At 39.2% G+C, this 20112-nt stretch overlaps 1 protein-coding gene across 1 annotated transcript in view; it reads left to right on the top strand.

Annotated features, from left to right (window-relative positions):
• LOC124037638 (sodium- and chloride-dependent GABA transporter 2-like) overlaps window positions 1-20112 on the top strand; it is a 66598-nt gene that overhangs the window by 33759 nt on the left and 12727 nt on the right. The window contains 1 exon segment of the mRNA XM_046352558.1: window positions 6508-6611. Within this exon segment, the coding sequence (XP_046208514.1) occupies window positions 6508-6611 (104 nt within the window).

The raw sequence follows: 20112 nt of genomic DNA, 5'->3' as shown, positions 1-20112 counted from the left end.
GAACAGTGGGGTCACTTAACAATTAAAAACTGTAACATCTTATGGGGTTTGTGTCTCCGGAAGGTGGTGATTGACTGTCCTGGGCTGAACAAAGAAATGGCCAATATAGAGCTGGCGGGATTTTCCATTTACCGGTAGAACAGAGACGCTACCTCTGGTAAGACGAGGGGTGGGGTTGTGTGTCTTTTTGTCAATAACAGCTGGTGCACGATGTCTAATAGAGGTATTGCTCGCCTGAGGTAGCGTACCTTATGATAAACTGTCGACCACACTATCTACCAAGAGAGTTCTCATCTGTATTATTCATAGCCATCTATTTACCACCACAAAGTGAAGCTGGCCCTAAGACCGCTCTCAACCAACTCTATAAGGCCATAAGCAAAGAAGAAAATGCTCACCCAGAAGCGGCGCTCCTAGTGTCCGGGGACTTTAATGCAGGCAAACTTAAATCAGTTTTACCAAATTTTTACCAGCATGTCACATGTGCAACCAGGGGAAAAACAATCCTAGACCACCTTTACTCCACACACAGAGATAAATACAAAGCTCTCCCCGCTCTCCATTTGGCAAATCTGACAACAATTCTATCCTCCTTATTCCTGCCAAAAACTAAAGCAGGAAGTACCAGTGTCTCGCTCAATATGTAAATGGTCAGATGGCGCGGATGCTAAACTAAAGGACTGTTTTGCTAGCACAGACTGGAATATGTTCCGGGATTCATCCAATGGCATTGAGAAATACATCACCTCAGTCATCGGCTTCATTAATAAGTGCATCGATGACGTGGTCCCCACAGTGACTGTACGTAGGTACATATTCCAACCAGAAGCCATGGATTACAGGCAACATCCCTATCGAGCTAAAGGCTAGAGCTGCCGCTTTAAGGAGCGGGAGACTAATCCGGACGCTTATAAGAAATCCCACTATGCCCTCAGACAAACCATAAAACAAGCAAAGCGTCAATGCAGGATTACGTTTGAATCCCACTACACCGGCTCTGATGCTCGTCGGATGTGGCAGGGCTTGAAACTATTACGGACTACAAAGGGAAACCTAGACGTGAACTGCCCAGTGACGCAAGCCTACCAGACAAGCTAAATGCCTTTTATGATCGTTTCGAGGCAAGCAACACTGAAGTATGCATGAGAGCAGCAGCTGTTCTGGATGACTGTGTGATAACGCTCTCGGTAGCCGATGTGAACAAAACCTTTAAACAGGTCAACATTCACAAAGCTGCTGTGCCAGACAGATTATCAGGACATGTATTCAAAACATGCGCGGACCAACTGTCAAGTCTCTTCACTGACATTTTCAACCTCTCCCTGACCGAGTCTGTAATACCTCCATGTTTCAAGCAGACCACCATGGTCCCTGTCCCAAGGAAGCGAAGGTAACCTGTCTAAATGATTAGCAACCCGCAGCACTCACGTCAGTGGCCATGAAGTGCTTTGAAAGGCTGGTCATGGCTCACAGCATCCTCCCAGACACCCTAGATTCACTCCAAACTGCATACCGCCCCAACAGATCCACAGATGACACAATCTCAATCGCACTCCACACCGCCATTTCTCACCTGGACAAAAGGAACACCTATGTGAGAATACTGTTCATCGACTACAGATCAGCATTCAACACCATCGTGCCCATGAAGCTCATCACTAAGCTAAGGACTCTGGGACTAAACACCTCCCTCTGCAACCGGATTCTGAACCCCCCCCAGGTGGTAAGGGTAGGCAACAACACGTCTGCCACGCTGATCCTTAACACTGGGGCACCTCAGGGGTGTGTACTTAATCCCCACCTGTATTGCCTGTTCACCCATGACTGTGTGGCCAAACATGACTCCAACACCATCACTAAGTTTGCTGACAACACAACAGTGGTAGGCCTGATCACCGACAAAGATGAGACGACCTATAGGGAGGAGGTCAGAGAACTGGCAGTGTGGTGCCAGGACAACATCCTCTCTCTCAATGTGAGCAAGACAAAGGAGCTGATTGTGGACTACAGGACAAGGCGTGCCGAACAGGCCCCCATTAACATCGACGGGGCTGTAGTGGAGCGGGTCGAGAGTTTGAAGTTCCTTGGTGTCCACATCACCAACGAACTATCATGGTCCAAACATACCAAGACAGTCGTGAAGAGGGCACGACAAATCCTTTTCCTCCTCAGGAGACTGAAAACAATTGTCATGGCCCCCAGATCTTCAAAATGTTCTACAGCTGCACCATCGAGAGCATCCTGGCCGGTTGCATCACCACCTGGTATGGCAACAGCTCGGCATCTGACCATAAGGTACTACAGAGGGTAGTACAAACGGCTCAGTACATCACTGGGGCCAAGATTCCTGCCATCCAGGACCTATATAATAGGTGGTGTCAGAGGAAGGCCCATAAAATTGTCAGACTCCAGTCACTGAAGTTATAGACTGTTTTCTCTGCTACCGCACGGCAAGCAGTACCGGAGTGCAAAGTCTAGGACCAAAAGGCTCCTCAACAGCTTTTACCCCCAAGCCATTAGACTGCTGAACAATTCATAAAAATTGCCACTGGACAATTTACACCCCCCCCTTGTACACTGCTGCTACTTGCTGTTTGTTTGTTACCTATGCATTGTCACTTCGCCCACACCTACATGAACAGATTACCTCAACTAGCCTGTACCCCTGCACACTGACTCGGTACCGGTGCCCCCTGTATATAGCCTTGTTATTATTATTCTTATTGTGTTACTTTTTATTATAACTTTTTATTTTTGTCTACTTGGTAAATATTTTCCTCTTCTTGAACTGCACTGTTGGTTAACCTGTCCAGGACTGGGGAACCCCGTTCCGCTAGCAGAACCCCTCGCCAACAGCCAATGAAATTGCAGGGTGCCAAATACAAATCAACAGAAATCTCATAAATCAAATTCCTCAAACATACAAGTATTAGGCACCATTTTAAAGATAAAATTCTCGTTAATCCAGCCATAGTGTCTAATTTCAAAAATACTTTACAGCGAAAGCTCCACAAACGATTATGTTAGGTCACCACCAACTCACAGAAAAACCCAGCCATTTTTTCCAGCCAAAGAGAGGTGTCACAAAAAGCACAAATAGAGATAAAATTAATCACTAACCTTTGATGATCTTCATCAGATGACACTCATAGGACTTCATGTTACACAATACATGTATGTTTTGTTCGGTAAAGTTCATATTTATATCCCAAAATCTTATTTTACATTGGCTTGTTGTGTTCAGTAGTTCCAAAACATGCAGTGATATTGCAGAGAGCCACATGAATTCACAGAAATACTCATTATAAATGTTGATGAAAATTAAAGTGTTATGCATGGAACTTTAGATACACTTCTCCTTAATGCAGCCGCTGTGTCAGATTTCAAAAAAACTTTACGGAAAAAGCATAATCTGAGAACGGTGCTCAGAGCCCAAACCAGGCAAAATGAATATCTGCCATGTTGCGCAGTCAACATTAGTCATAAATAGCATTATAAATATTCACTTACCTTTGATGATCTTCATCAGAATGCACTCCCAGGAATCGCTGTTCCACAATAAATGCTTGTTTTTATCGATAGTGTCCATACTTTATGTCCATTTATGTCCAAATAGCTTCTTTTGTTAGGGCGGTTTGGTAAACAAATCCAAAAGCGCGTTCAAATCCAGTCGGACAAAGTTCGAAAAGTTATATTACAGGTCGAAGAATCTTGTCAAACTAAGTATAGGGTCAATCTTTAGGATGTTTTTTTATCATAAAGGTTCAATAATGTTCCAACCGGAGAATTCCATTGTCTGTAGAAAAGCAATGGAACGAGAGATACCTCTCATGTGAAAATGCGCGTGACTGAGAACGAGGCCGCTGGCAGACCCCTTAGTCAAATAGCTCCCATCCGACCCCCCTTCACATGAGAAGCCTGAAACAACGTTCTAAAGACGGTTGACATCTAGTGGAAGCCTTCGGAAGTGCAACATTACCCATATCCCACTGTGAATTCGATATGGGCTGAGTTCAAAAACTACAAACCTCAGATTTCCCACTTCCTGTTTGGATTTTTTCTCAGGTTTTTGCCTGCCATATGAGTTCTGTTCTACTCACAGACATCATTTAAACAGTTTTGGAAACTTCAGAGTGTTTTCTATCGAAAGCTGTCAATTATATGCATATTTTAGCATATTTTCCTGACAAAATATCCCGTTTAAAACGGGAACGTTTTTTTTCCAAACATGAAAATACTGCCCCCAAACATCAAGAGGATTTATAAAGACCAAGTAATATTTTACATCAATAGCAGTCAATATATAATCGTCACCTTATTTCAGTCTCATCTGAAAGTTGTAAACTTTTGGTTATCTTCACGAACCCTGGCTAACAAGTTGAATCAGCAATACAAAATTTGATTTAATTATTTATTTACTAAATACCTAACTAATCACACAGAATTATATATGCAAAGAATGAATCATACCTTGATTACAAATTATATCATGAAGGAAAACGTCCCTAGCAGAGGGAACAGATATGACAGCTGGTTACACAGAGAAAAGGGGCTGGGTTTGAGTGAAAGAGCGGGAAGACTGAGGAACAAAGGGAGAAGCGGTGCTATCGTAAATACAGTATCTTATGCATTCTAAATTACCACCCATTTTGAAAAAGAAAATGCAATAAATATTTACTCTGAGCTGCGCTTCTGTAGGTTGGTGGTAGATGAAAGGCCGTGTTGCCCAACCGAGTCCTTTGAAGAATGTCTCTGGTGGTCAATTGAATATGTTGTAGTAATGTCGTTGTGTGGTAGACGGGATACTCTGTCTGTTCTTTCCTAGCACACGTTTGCAGCTGCGGTTGCTAACTCAACGGCTAGGAGGTATCACGTCTGTAGTGAATAAGAGTTCAAAGTTCATACCATTCGCAACCAAGCTTAGTTCTGTAGTTGACATGTTAGTCCTTTTAACGTACGGACCATCGTCCTCACATCCTCGGAACAGGAGGTTACATTTTCGTCAAGGCTTTATATAGTGGAGCGAGAAGGGTGTATTTTATAACCCATGTCTCTTCACAGGGGCGGGCCACTGATTGAGTAGAGCCCTAACCTTATGAAAACCCAAATCTCTCATTTGGAAGCTAAAATTACATTTCATCTCTTCACCAATAATTGAACAACAATTCCATGTGAATCCGATAACTACAATCTGCATACTTTCCGCTGTAGAGTTTGTCATCCTATCATTGATGAGAATGTCTCAGATGACAACCGAACTGACATCATATTCATTAAGTACTATACTACCTCAGCCTAAACATCAGCACCACAGGTAACTTCCACAAAGCTGTGAACGATCTGAGAGACTTGACAAGAAGGGCCTTCTATGCCATTAAAAATAAACATAAAATTTGACATCCCAATTAAGATCTGTCTAAAAATAATTGAAGCAGTTATAGATCTATTGCCCTTTATGGACAGTGAGGTCTGGGGTCCACTCACAAAGCAAGAATTCTGTATGCAAAAATGTCCTCTGTGTACAATGTAAAAAAACAAATAATGCATGCAGAGCAGAACTAGGACGATACCCGCTAATGATCAAAATCCAGAAAAGACAACCACTTAAAAGGAAGCAATTCCCCAAACTTCCATAACAAAGCCATCACCTACAGAGTGATGAGCCTAGAGAAAAGGTTCCTAAGAAAGCTGGTCCTGGGGCTCTGTTAGCAGAGAGAGTGTAGAGAGAGAGCAGAGATGAGATGAGATGAGAGGAGAGGAGAGGAGAGGAGAGGAGAGGAGAGGAGAGGAGAGGAGAGGAGAGGAGAGGAGAGGAGAGGAGAGGAGAGGAGAGGAGAGGAGAGGAGAGGAGAGGAGAGGACACCAGAAAACAAAATGAGCGCCCTCTTCAATCCACAGACAAGCTACTCCAAGAAGCCTGTACCATGAAACATCTGCCTTAGTGGCTATGGCCCGTAGGCCCTGGTCAAAAGTAGTACACTACATAGGCAATAGGGTGCAACCAGAAGTCTTCCTGGCTGCCAGGCAGCCAACTGAAACGTGCCCTCATTGCTTCAGCACCACTTTGCCGAATGGAACAAAGAACACCCTCATTTAAATTGGAACTGTGTTGTGCTGGTCGTTCAGAGTCTGTGATGGAAAATTACCACACTTGGCATTGAGGAGCCATTGAGATGGAGAACCAGCGTGCCAGTGACATTGTCAGGGTGGAGAGGGTGGGCTTAGGACTGAAAAGGGGGTATGGGGTCTATAGACAGAGATTACTGGGGGTTGTATGGTGGGTGGTGATGACATAATAAGTGACGAGAAATGGGGTGACCGTGTTTACCACAGAGTGAGGAGCATGTAGGTAATTATTTGGTCATAAAATGTCTCACCAGTATGGGTTTATAGCTGTCTTTCTATAATGTGTTTCATAGAAGTAAATGTATCAGCCAGGAACAATGCCATGGTTTCTCCCAGCAAATGAAAAGGCTGGTTAGTTTGGATTCTTCCTGTTCTTTCTAGGTATGGATGGATGCAGGGACTCAGATCTTCTTCTCGTATGCCATCTGTCTGGGGTGTCTGACTGCCCTGGGGAGCTACAACAAGTACAACAACAACTGCTACAGGTCAGGGCTCACCTCAGAACACACTCTTACACCTCTACCTCCCATGTCTACTGTACTCTGCTCTACTCTTCTGTACTGTTCTATACTGTACTGTACTCTGCTCTACTTTACTGTACTCTGCTCTACTCTACTGTACTGTTCTATACTGTACTGTACTCTGCTCTACTCTTCTGTACTGTGCTATACTATACTCTGCTCTACTCTACTGTATTCTACACCCCACCTCCTACCTCACCTAATTAGATAAGACTATTATTGAGATTAGAGATTATTGAAACAATAATCAGAAGTGTCTCTGATAAGATTAAACAGAGAAGTGATATGTTCTGTTTTATACCCTAATGACCTAACCGTCAGTTCTGTATTATACCCAAATGACCTAACCGTCAGTTCTGTTTTATACCCTAATGACCTAACCGTCAGTTCTGTTTTATACCCAAATGACCTAACCGTCAGTTCTGTTTTATACCCTAATGACCTAACCGTCAGTTCTGTTTTATACCCTAATGACCTAAACATCAGTTCTGTTTTATACCCTAATGACCTAACCATCAGTTCTGTTTTATACCCTAATGACCTAACCATCAGTTCTGTTTTATACCCGAATGACCTAACTATCAGTTCTGAATTATACCCAAATGACCTAACCGTCAGTTCTGTTTTATACCATAATGACCTAACTGTCAGTTCTGTTTTACACCCTAATGACCTAACCGTCAGTTCTGTATTATACCCTAATGACCTAACCGTCAGTTCTGTATTATACCCTAATGACCTAACCGTCAGTTCTGTATTATACCCTAATGACCTAACTATCAGTTCTGTATTATACCCTAATGACCTAACTGTCAGTTCTGTTTTACACCCTAATGACCTAACCGTCAGTTCTGTATTATACCCTAATTACATTTACATTTACATTTAAGTCATTTAGCAGACGCTCTTATGACCTAACTGTCAGTTCTGTATTATACCCAAATGACCTAACCGTCAGTTCTGTTTTATACCCTAATGACCTAACCGTCAGTTCTGTTTTATACCCAAATGACCTAACCGTCAGTTCTGTTTTATACCCTAATGACCTAACCATCAGTTCTGTTTTATACCCTAATGACCTAAACATCAGTTCTGTTTTATACCCTAATGACCTAACCATCAGTTCTGTTTTATACCCTAATGACCTAACCATCAGTTCTGTATTATACCCAAATGACCTAACCGTCAGTTCTGTTTTATACCCTAATGACCTAACCGTCAGTTCTGTTTTATACCCAAATGACCTAACCGTCAGTTCTGTTTTATACCCTAATGACCTAACCATCAGTTCTGTTTTATACCCTAATGACCTAACTATCAGTTCTGTATTATACCCAAATGACCTAACCGTCAGTTCTGTTTTATACCATAATGACCTAACCGTCAGTTCTGTATTATACCCTAATGACCTAACTATCAGTTCTGTATTATACCCTAATGACCTAACCATCAGTTCTGTTTTATACCCTAATGACCTAAACATCAGTTCTGTTTTATACCCTAATGACCTAACCATCAGTTCTGTTTTATACCCTAATGACCTAACTATCAGTTCTGTATTATACCCAAATGACCTAACCGTCAGTTCTGTTTTATACCCTAATGACCTAACCGTCAGTTCTGTTTTATACCCAAATGACCTAACCGTCAGTTCTGTTTTATACCCTAATGACCTAACCATCAGTTCTGTTTTATACCCGAATGACCTAACTATCAGTTCTGTATTATACCCAAATGACCTAACCGTCAGTTCTGTTTTATACCATAATGACCTAACCGTCAGTTCTGTATTATACCTAATGACCTAACTATCAGTTCTGTATTATACCCTAATGACCTAACCGTCAGTTCTGTTTTATACCATAATGACCTAACTGTCAGTTCTGTTTTACACCCTAATGACCTAACCGTCAGTTCTGTATTATTAATTACATTTACATTTACATTTAAGTCATTTGACGCTCTTATGACCTAACTGTCAGTTCTGTATTATACCCAAATGACCTAACCGTCAGTTCTGTTTTATACCCTAATGACCTAACCGTCAGTTCTGTATTATACCCTAATTACATTTACATTTACATTTAAGTCATTTAGCAGACGCTCTTATGACCTAACTGTCAGTTCTGTATTATACCCAAATGACCTAACCGTCAGTTCTGTTTTATACCCTAATGACCTAACCGTCAGTTCTGTTTTATACCCAAATGACCTAACCGTCAGTTCTGTTTTATACCCTAATGACCTAAACATCAGTTCTGTTTTATACCCTAATGACCTAACCATCAGTTCTGTTTTATACCCTAATGACCTAACCATCAGTTCTGTATTATACCCAAATGACCTAACCGTCAGTTCTGTTTTATACCCTAATGACCTAACCGTCAGTTCTGTTTTATACCCAAATGACCTAACCGTCAGTTCTGTTTTATACCCTAATGACCTAACCATCAGTTCTGTTTTATACCCTAATGACCTAAACATCAGTTCTGTTTTATACCCTAATGACCTAACCATCAGTTCTGTTTTATACCCTAATGACCTAACCATCAGTTCTGTTTTATACCCGAATGACCTAACTATCAGTTCTGTATTATACCCAAATGACCTAACTGTCAGTTCTGTTTTACACCCTAATGACCTAACCGTCAGTTCTGTATTATACCCTAATTACATTTACATTTACATTTAAGTCATTTAACAGACGCTCTTATGACCTAACTGTCAGTTCTGTTTTATACCCTAATGACCTAACCATCAGTTCTGTTTTATACCCTAATGACCTAAACATCAGTTCTGTTTTATACCCTAATGACCTAACCATCAGTTCTGTTTTATACCCTAATGACCTAACCATCAGTTCTGTTTTATACCCGAATGACCTAACTATCAGTTCTGTATTATACCCAAATGACCTAACTGTCAGTTCTGTTTTACACCCTAATGACCTAACCGTCAGTTCTGTATTATACCCTAATTACATTTACATTTACATTTAAGTCATTTAACAGACGCTCTTATGACCTAACTGTCAGTTCTGTATTATACCCTATATGACCTAACTGTCAGTTCTGTTTTACACCCTAATGACCTAACCATCAGTTCTGTTTTATACCCTATAATGACCTAACCGTCAGTTCTGTTTTATACCCTATAATGACCTAACTGTCAGTTCTGTTTTACACCCTATAATGACCTAACCATCAGTTCTGTTTCATACCCTATAATGACCTAACCGTCAGTTCTGTTTTATACCCTAATGACCTAACCATCAGTTCTGTTTTATACCCGAATGACCTAACTATCAGTTCTGTATTATACCCAAATGACCTAACCGTCAGTTCTGTTTTATACCATAATGACCTAACCGTCAGTTCTGTATTATACCCTAATGACCTAACTATCAGTTCTGTATTATACCCTAATGACCTAACCGTCAGTTCTGTTTTATACCATAATGACCTAACTGTCAGTTCTGTTTTACACCCTAATGACCTAACCGTCAGTTCTGTATTATACCCTAATTACATTTACATTTACATTTAAGTCATTTAGCAGACGCTCTTATGACCTAACTGTCAGTTCTGTATTATACCCAAATGACCTAACCGTCAGTTCTGTTTTATACCCTAATGACCTAACCGTCAGTTCTGTATTATACCCTAATTACATTTACATTTACATTTAAGTCATTTAGCAGACGCTCTTATGACCTAACTGTCAGTTCTGTATTATACCCAAATGACCTAACCGTCAGTTCTGTTTTATACCCTAATGACCTAACCGTCAGTTCTGTTTTATACCCAAATGACCTAACCGTCAGTTCTGTTTTATACCCTAATGACCTAAACATCAGTTCTGTTTTATACCCTAATGACCTAACCATCAGTTCTGTTTTATACCCTAATGACCTAACCATCAGTTCTGTATTATACCCAAATGACCTAACCGTCAGTTCTGTTTTATACCCTAATGACCTAACCGTCAGTTCTGTTTTATACCCAAATGACCTAACCGTCAGTTCTGTTTTATACCCTAATGACCTAACCATCAGTTCTGTTTTATACCCTAATGACCTAAACATCAGTTCTGTTTTATACCCTAATGACCTAACCATCAGTTCTGTTTTATACCCTAATGACCTAACCATCAGTTCTGTTTTATACCCGAATGACCTAACTATCAGTTCTGTATTATACCCAAATGACCTAACTGTCAGTTCTGTTTTACACCCTAATGACCTAACCGTCAGTTCTGTATTATACCTAATTACATTTACATTTACATTTAAGTCATTTAACAGACGCTCTTATGACCTAACTGTCAGTTCTGTTTTATACCCTAATGACCTAACCATCAGTTCTGTTTTATACCCTAATGACCTAAACATCAGTTCTGTTTTATACCCTAATGACCTAACCATCAGTTCTGTTTTATACCCTAATGACCTAACCATCAGTTCTGTTTTATACCCGAATGACCTAACTATCAGTTCTGTATTATACCCAAATGACCTAACTGTCAGTTCTGTTTTACACCCTAATGACCTAACCGTCAGTTCTGTATTATACCCTAATTACATTTACATTTACATTTAAGTCATTTAACAGACGCTCTTATGACCTAACTGTCAGTTCTGTATTATACCCTATATGACCTAACTGTCAGTTCTGTTTTACACCCTAATGACCTAACCATCAGTTCTGTTTTATACCCTATAATGACCTAACCGTCAGTTCTGTTTTATACCCTATAATGACCTAACTGTCAGTTCTGTTTTACACCCTATAATGACCTAACCATCAGTTCTGTTTCATACCCTATAATGACCTAACCATCAGTTCTGTTTCATACCCTATAATGACCTAACCGTCAGTTCTGTTTTATACCATAATGACCTAACTGTCAGTTCTGTATTATACCCTAATGACCTAAACATCAGTTCTGTTTTATACCCTAATGACCTAACCATCAGTTCTGTTTTACACCCTAATGACCTAACTATCAGTTCTGTTTTATACCCTAATGACCTAACCGTCAGTTCTGTTTTATACCCTAATGACCTAACCGTCAGTTCTGTATTATACCATAATGACCTAACTGTCAGTTCTGTTTTACACCCTAATGACCTAACCGTCAGTTCTGTATTATATCCTAATTACATTTACATTTACATTTAAGTCATTTAGCAGACGCTCTTATGACCTAACTGTCAGTTCTGTATTATACCCAAATGACCTAACCGTCAGTTCTATTTTATACCCTAATGACCTAACCATCAGTTCTGTTTTATACCCTAATGACCTAACCATCAGTTCTGTTTTATACCCTAATGACCTAACTGTCAGTTCTGTATTATACCCTAATGACCTAACCATCAGTTCTGTTTTATACCCTAATGACCTAACTGTCAGTTCTGTTTTACACCCTAATGACCTAACCGTCAGTTCTGTATGATACCCTAATGACCTAACCCTCAGTTCTGTTTTATACCCTAATGACCTAACCGTCAGTTCTGTTTTATACCCTAATGACCTAACCGTCAGTTCTGTATTATACCCTAATGACCTAACCATCAGGTCTGTTTTACACCCTAATGACCTAACCGTCAGTTCTGTATTATACCCTAATGACCTAACCATCAGTTCTGTTTTATACCCTAATGACCTAACTGTCAGTTCTGTATTATACCCTAATGACCTAACTGTCAGTTCTGTATTATACCCTAATGACCTGACTGTCAGTTCTGTATTATACCCTAATGACCTAACTATCAGTTCTGTATTATACCCTAATGACCTAACCGTCAGTTCTGTTTTATACCATAATGACCTAACTGTCAGTTCTGTTTTACACCCTAATGACCTAACCGTCAGTTCTGTATTATACCCTAATTACATTTACATTTACATTTAAGTCATTTAGCAGACGCTCTTATGACCTAACTGTCAGTTCTGTATTATACCCAAATGACCTAACCGTCAGTTCTGTTTTATACCCTAATGACCTAACCGTCAGTTCTGTATTATACCCTAATTACATTTACATTTACATTTAAGTCATTTAGCAGACGCTCTTATGACCTAACTGTCAGTTCTGTATTATACCCAAATGACCTAACCGTCAGTTCTGTTTTATACCCTAATGACCTAACCGTCAGTTCTGTATTATACCCTAATTACATTTACATTTACATTTAAGTCATTTAGCAGACGCTCTTATGACCTAACTGTCAGTTCTGTATTATACCCAAATGACCTAACCGTCAGTTCTGTTTTATACCCAAATGACCTAACCGTCAGTTCTGTTTTATACCCTAATGACCTAAACATCAGTTCTGTTTTATACCCTAATGACCTAACCATCAGTTCTGTTTTATACCCTAATGACCTAACCATCAGTTCTGTATTATACCCAAATGACCTAACCGTCAGTTCTGTTTTATACCCTAATGACCTAACCGTCAGTTCTGTTTTATACCCAAATGACCTAACCGTCAGTTCTGTTTTATACCCTAATGACCTAACCATCAGTTCTGTTTTATACCCTAATGACCTAAACATCAGTTCTGTTTTATACCCTAATGACCTAACCATCAGTTCTGTTTTATACCCTAATGACCTAACCATCAGTTCTGTTTTATACCCGAATGACCTAACTATCAGTTCTGTATTATACCCAAATGACCTAACTGTCAGTTCTGTTTTACACCCTAATGACCTAACCGTCAGTTCTGTATTATACCCTAATTACATTTACATTTACATTTAAGTCATTTAACAGACGCTCTTATGACCTAACTGTCAGTTCTGTATTATACCCTAATGACCTAACTGTCAGTTCTGTTTTACACCCTAATGACCTAACCATCAGTTCTGTTTTATACCCTATAATGACCTAACCGTCAGTTCTGTTTTATACCCTATAATGACCTAACTGTCAGTTCTGTTTTACACCCTATAATGACCTAACCATCAGTTCTGTTTCATACCCTATAATGACCTAACCATCAGTTCTGTTTCATACCCTATAATGACCTAACCGTCAGTTCTGTTTTATACCATAATGACCTAACTGTCAGTTCTGTATTATACCCTAATGACCTAACCATCAGTTCTGTTTTATACCCTAATGACCTAACCATCAGTTCTGTTTTACACCCTAATGACCTAACTATCAGTTCTGTTTTATACCCTAATGACCTAACCGTCAGTTCTGTTTTATACCCTAATGACCTAACCGTCAGTTCTGTATTATACCATAATGACCTAACTGTCAGTTCTGTTTTACACCCTAATGACCTAACCGTCAGTTCTGTATTATATCCTAATTACATTTACATTTACATTTAAGTCATTTAGCAGACGCTCTTATGACCTAACTGTCAGTTCTGTATTATACCCAAATGACCTAACCGTCAGTTCTGTATTATACCATAATGACCTAACTGTCAGTTCTGTATTATACCCTAATGACCTAACCATCAGTTCTATTTTATACCCTAATGACCTAACCATCAGTTCTGTTTTACACCCTAATGACCTAACTATCAGTTCTGTTTTATACCCTAATGACCTAACCGTCAGTTCTGTTTTATACCCTAATGACCTAACCGTCAGTTCTGTATTATACCCTAATGACCTAACCATCAGGTCTGTTTTACACCCTAATGACCTAACCGTCAGTTCTGTATTATACCCTAATGACCTAACCATCAGTTCTGTTTTATACCCTAATGACCTAACTGTCAGTTCTGTATTATACCCTAATGACCTAACTGTCAGTTCTGTATTATACCCTAATGACCTGACTGTCAGTTCTGTATTATACCCTAATGACCTAACCATCAGTTCTGTTTTATACCCTAATGACCTAACCATCAGTTCTGTTTTACACCCTAATGACCTAACCGTCAGTTCTGTTTTATACCCTAGTGACCTAACCATCAGTTCTGTTTTATACCCTAATGACCTAACCATCAGTTCTGTTTTATACCCTAATGACCTAACCATCAGTTCTGTTTTACACCCTAATGACCTAACCATCAGTTCTGTTTTACACCCTAATGACCTAACCGTCAGTTCTGTATGATACCTAATGACCTAACCATCAGTTCTGTTTTATACCCTAATGACCTAACCGTCAGTTCTGTTTTATACCCTAATGACCTAACCGTCGGTTCTGTATTATACCCTAATGACCTAACCATCAGTTCTGTTTTACACCCTAATGACCTAACCATCAGTTCTGTATTATACCCTAATGACCTAACCATCAGTTCTGTTTTACACCCTAATGACCTAACTGTCAGTTCTGTTTTATACCCTAATGACCTAACTGTCAGTTCTGTATTATACCCTAATGACCTAACTGTCAGTTCTGTATTATACCCTAATGACCTAACCGTCAGTTCTGTTTTATACCCTAATGACCTAACCGTCAGTTCTGTATTATACCCTAATGACCTAACCATCAGTTCTGTTTTACACCCTAATGACCAAACCGTCAGTTCTGTATTATACCCTAATGACCTAACCGTCAGTTCTGTATTATACCCTAATGACCTAACTGTCAGTTCTGTATTATACCCTAATGACCTAACTGTCAGTTCTGTTTTACACCCTAATGACCTAACCATCAGTTCTGTTTTATACCCTATAATGACCTAACCGTCAGTTCTGTTTTATACCCTATAATGACCTAACTGTCAGTTCTGTTTTACACCCTATAATGACCTAACCATCAGTTCTGTTTCATACCCTATAATGACCTAACCATCAGTTCTGTTTCATACCCTATAATGACCTAACCGTCAGTTCTGTTTTATACCATAATGACCTAACTGTCAGTTCTGTATTATACCCTAATGACCTAACCATCAGTTCTGTTTTATACCCTAATGACCTAACCATCAGTTCTGTTTTACACCCTAATGACCTAACTATCAGTTCTGTTTTATACCCTAATGACCTAACCGTCAGTTCTGTTTTATACCCTAATGACCTAACCGTCAGTTCTGTATTATACCATAATGACCTAACTGTCAGTTCTGTTTTACACCCTAATGACCTAACCGTCAGTTCTGTATTATATCCTAATTACATTTACATTTACATTTAAGTCATTTAGCAGACGCTCTTATGACCTAACTGTCAGTTCTGTATTATACCCAAATGACCTAACCGTCAGTTCTGTTTTATACCCTAATGACCTAACCGTCAGTTCTGTATTATACCCTAATTACATTTACATTTACATTTAAGTCATTTAGCAGACGCTCTTATGACCTAACTGTCAGTTCTGTATTATACCCAAATGACCTAACCGTCAGTTCTGTTTTATACCCTAATGACCTAACCGTCAGTTCTGTTTTATACCCAAATTACCTAACCGTCAGTTCTGTTTTATACCCTAATGACCTAAACATCAGTTCTGTTTTATACCCTAATGACCTAACCATCAGTTCTGTTTTATACCCTAATGACCTAACCATCAGTTCTGTATTATACCCAAATGACCTAACCGTCAGTTCTGTTTTATACCCTAATGACCTAACCGTCAGTTCTGTTTTATACCCAAATGACCTAACCGTCAGTTCTGTTTTATACCCTAATGACCTAACCATCAGTTCTGTTTTATACCCTAATGACCTAAACATCAGTTCTGTTTTATACCCTAATGACCTAACCATCAGTTCTGTTTTATACCCTAATGACCTAACCATCAGTTCTGTTTTATACCCGAATGACCTAACTATCAGTTCTGTATTATACCCAAATGACCTAACTGTCAGTTCTGTTTTACACCCTAATGACCTAACCGTCAGTTCTGTATTATACCCTAATTACATTTACATTTACATTTAAGTCATTTAACAGACGCTCTTATGACCTAACTGTCAGTTCTGTATTATACCCTAATGACCTAACTGTCAGTTCTGTTTTACACCCTAATGACCTAACCATCAGTTCTGTTTTATACCGTATAATGACCTAACCGTCAGTTCTGTTTTATACCCTATAATGACCTAACTGTCAGTTCTGTTTTACACCCTATAATGACCTAACCATCAGTTCTGTTTCATACCCTATAATGACCTAACCATCAGTTCTGTTTCATACCCTATAATGACCTAACCGTCAGTTCTGTTTTATACCATAATGACCTAACTGTCAGTTCTGTATTATACCCTAATGACCTAACCATCAGTTCTGTTTTATACCCTAATGACCTAACCATCAGTTCTGTTTTACACCCTAATGACCTAACTATCAGTTCTGTTTTATACCCTAATGACCTAACCGTCAGTTCTGTTTTATACCCTAATGACCTAACCGTCAGTTCTGTATTATACCATAATGACCTAACTGTCAGTTCTGTTTTACACCCTAATGACCTAACCGTCAGTTCTGTATTATATCCTAATTACATTTACATTTACATTTAAGTCATTTAGCAGACGCTCTTATGACCTAACTGTCAGTTCTGTATTATACCCAAATGACCTAACCGTCAGTTCTGTATTATACCATAATGACCTAACTGTCAGTTCTGTATTATACCCTAATGACCTAACCATCAGTTCTGTTTTATACCCTAATGACCTAACCATCAGTTCTGTTTTACACCCTAATGACCTAACTATCAGTTCTGTTTTATACCCTAATGACCTAACCGTCAGTTCTGTTTTATACCCTAATGACCTAACCGTCAGTTCTGTATTATACCCTAATGACCTAACCATCAGGTCTGTTTTACACCCTAATGACCTAACCGTCAGTTCTGTATTATACCCTAATGACCTAACCATCAGTTCTGTTTTATACCCTAATGACCTAACTGTCAGTTCTGTATTATACCCTAATGACCTAACTGTCAGTTCTGTATTATACCCTAATGACCTGACTGTCAGTTCTGTATTATACCCTAATGACCTAACCGTCAGTTCTGTATTATACCCTAATGACCTAACCGTCAGTTCTGTTTTATACCCTAATGACCTAACCGTCAGTTCTGTATTATACCCTAATGACCTAACCATCAGTTCTGTTTTACACCCTAATGACCAAACCGTCAGTTCTGTATTATACCCTAATGACCTAACCGTCAGTTCTGTATTATACCCTAATGACCTAACTGTCAGTTCTGTATTATACCCTAATGACCTAACTGTCAGTTCTGTTTTACACCCTAATGACCTAACCATCAGTTCTGTTTTATACCCTATAATGACCTAACTGTCAGTTCTGTTTTACACCCTATAATGACCTAACCATCAGTTCTGTTTCATACCCTATAATGACCTAACCATCAGTTCTGTTTCATACCCTATAATGACCTAACCGTCAGTTCTGTTTTATACCATAATGACCTAACCGTCAGTTCTGTATTATACCATAATGACCTAACTGTCAGTTCTGTTTTACACCCTAATGACCTAACCGTCAGTTCTGTATTATATCCTAATTACATTTACATTTACATTTAAGTCATTTAGCAGACGCTCTTATGACCTAACTGTCAGTTCTGTATTATACCCAAATGACCTAACCGTCAGTTCTGTATTATACCATAATGACCTAACTGTCAGTTCTGTATTATACCCTAATGACCTAACCATCAGTTCTGTTTTATACCCTAATGACCTAACCATCAGTTCTGTTTTACACCCTAATGACCTAACTATCAGTTCTGTTTTATACCCTAATGACCTAACCGTCAGTTCTGTTTTATACCCTAATGACCTAACCGTCAGTTCTGTATTATACCCTAATGACCTAACCATCAGGTCTGTTTTACACCCTAATGACCTAACCGTCAGTTCTGTATTATACCCTAATGACCTAACCGTCAGTTCTGTTTTATACCCTAATGACCTAACTGTCAGTTCTGTATTATACCCTAATGACCTAACTGTCAGTTCTGTATTATACCCTAATGACCTGACTGTCAGTTCTGTATTATACCCTAATGACCTAACCGTCAGTTCTGTTTTATACCCTAATGACCTAACCATCAGTTCTGTTTTACACCCTAATGACCTAACCGTCAGTTCTGTTTTATACCCTAGTGACCTAACCATCAGTTCTGTATGATACCCTAATGACCTAACCATCAGTTCTGTTTTATACCCTAATGACCTAACCGTCAGTTCTGTTTTATACCCTAATGACCTAACCGTCGGTTCTGTATTATACCCTAATGACCTAACCATCAGTTCTGTTTTACACCCTAATGACCTAACCATCAGTTCTGTATTATACCCTAATGACCTAACCATCAGTTCTGTTTTATACCCTAATGACCTAACTGTCAGTTGTGTATTATACCCTAATGACCTAACCATCAGTTCTGTTTTATACCCTAATGACCTAACCATCAGTTCTGTTTTACACCCTAATGACCTAACTGTCAGTTCTGTTTTATACCCTAATGACCTAACTGTCAGTTCTGTATTATACCCTAATGACCTAACTGTCAGTTCTGTATTATACCCTAATGACCTAACCGTCAGTTCTGTTTTATACCCTAATGACCTAACCGTCAGTTCTGTATTATACCCTAATGACCTAACCATCAGTTCTGTTTTACACCCTAATGACCAAACCGTCAGTTCTGTATTATACCCTAATGACCTAACCGTCAGTTCTGTATTATACCCTAATGACCTGACTGTCAGTTCTGTATTATACCCTAATGACCTAACCATCAGTTCTGTTTTATACCCTAATGACCTAACCATCAGTTCTGTTTTACACCCTAATGACCTAACTGTCAGTTCTGTTTTATACCCTAATGACCTAACTGTCAGTTCTGTATTATACCCTAATGACCTAACCATCAGTTCTGTTTTACACCCTAATGACCTAACCGTCAGTTCTGTTTTATACCCTAATGACCTAACCGTCAGTTCTGTATTATACCCTAATGACCTAACCATCAGTTCTGTTTTACACCCTAATGACCTAACCGTCAGTTCTGTATTATATCCTAATTACATTTACATTTACATTTAAGTCATTTAGCAGACGCTCTTATGACCTAACTGTCAGTTCTGTATTATACCCAAATGACCTAACCGTCCAGTTCTATTTTATACCCTAATGACCTAACCGTCAGTTCTGTTTTATACCCAAATGACCTAACCGTCAGTTCTGTTTTATACCCTAATAACCTAACTGTCAGTTCTGTATTATACCCTAATGACCTAACCATCAGTTCTGTTTTATACCCTAATGACCTAACCATCAGTTCTGTTTTACACCCTAATGACCTAACTGTCAGTTCTGTTTTATACCCTAATGACCTAACTGTCAGTTCTGTATTATACCCTAATGACCTAACCATCAGTTCTGTTTTATACCCTAATGACCTAACTGTCAGTTCTGTTTTACACCCTAATGACCTAACCGTCAGTTCTGTATGATACCCTAATGACCTAACCCTCAGTTCTGTTTTATACCCT

Source organism: Oncorhynchus gorbuscha, linkage group LG06, assembly GCF_021184085.1.
Source record: "Oncorhynchus gorbuscha isolate QuinsamMale2020 ecotype Even-year linkage group LG06, OgorEven_v1.0, whole genome shotgun sequence".
Taxonomy (NCBI): domain Eukaryota; kingdom Metazoa; phylum Chordata; class Actinopteri; order Salmoniformes; family Salmonidae; genus Oncorhynchus; species Oncorhynchus gorbuscha.
This window is presented reverse-complemented; position numbering and strand designations above follow the sequence as displayed.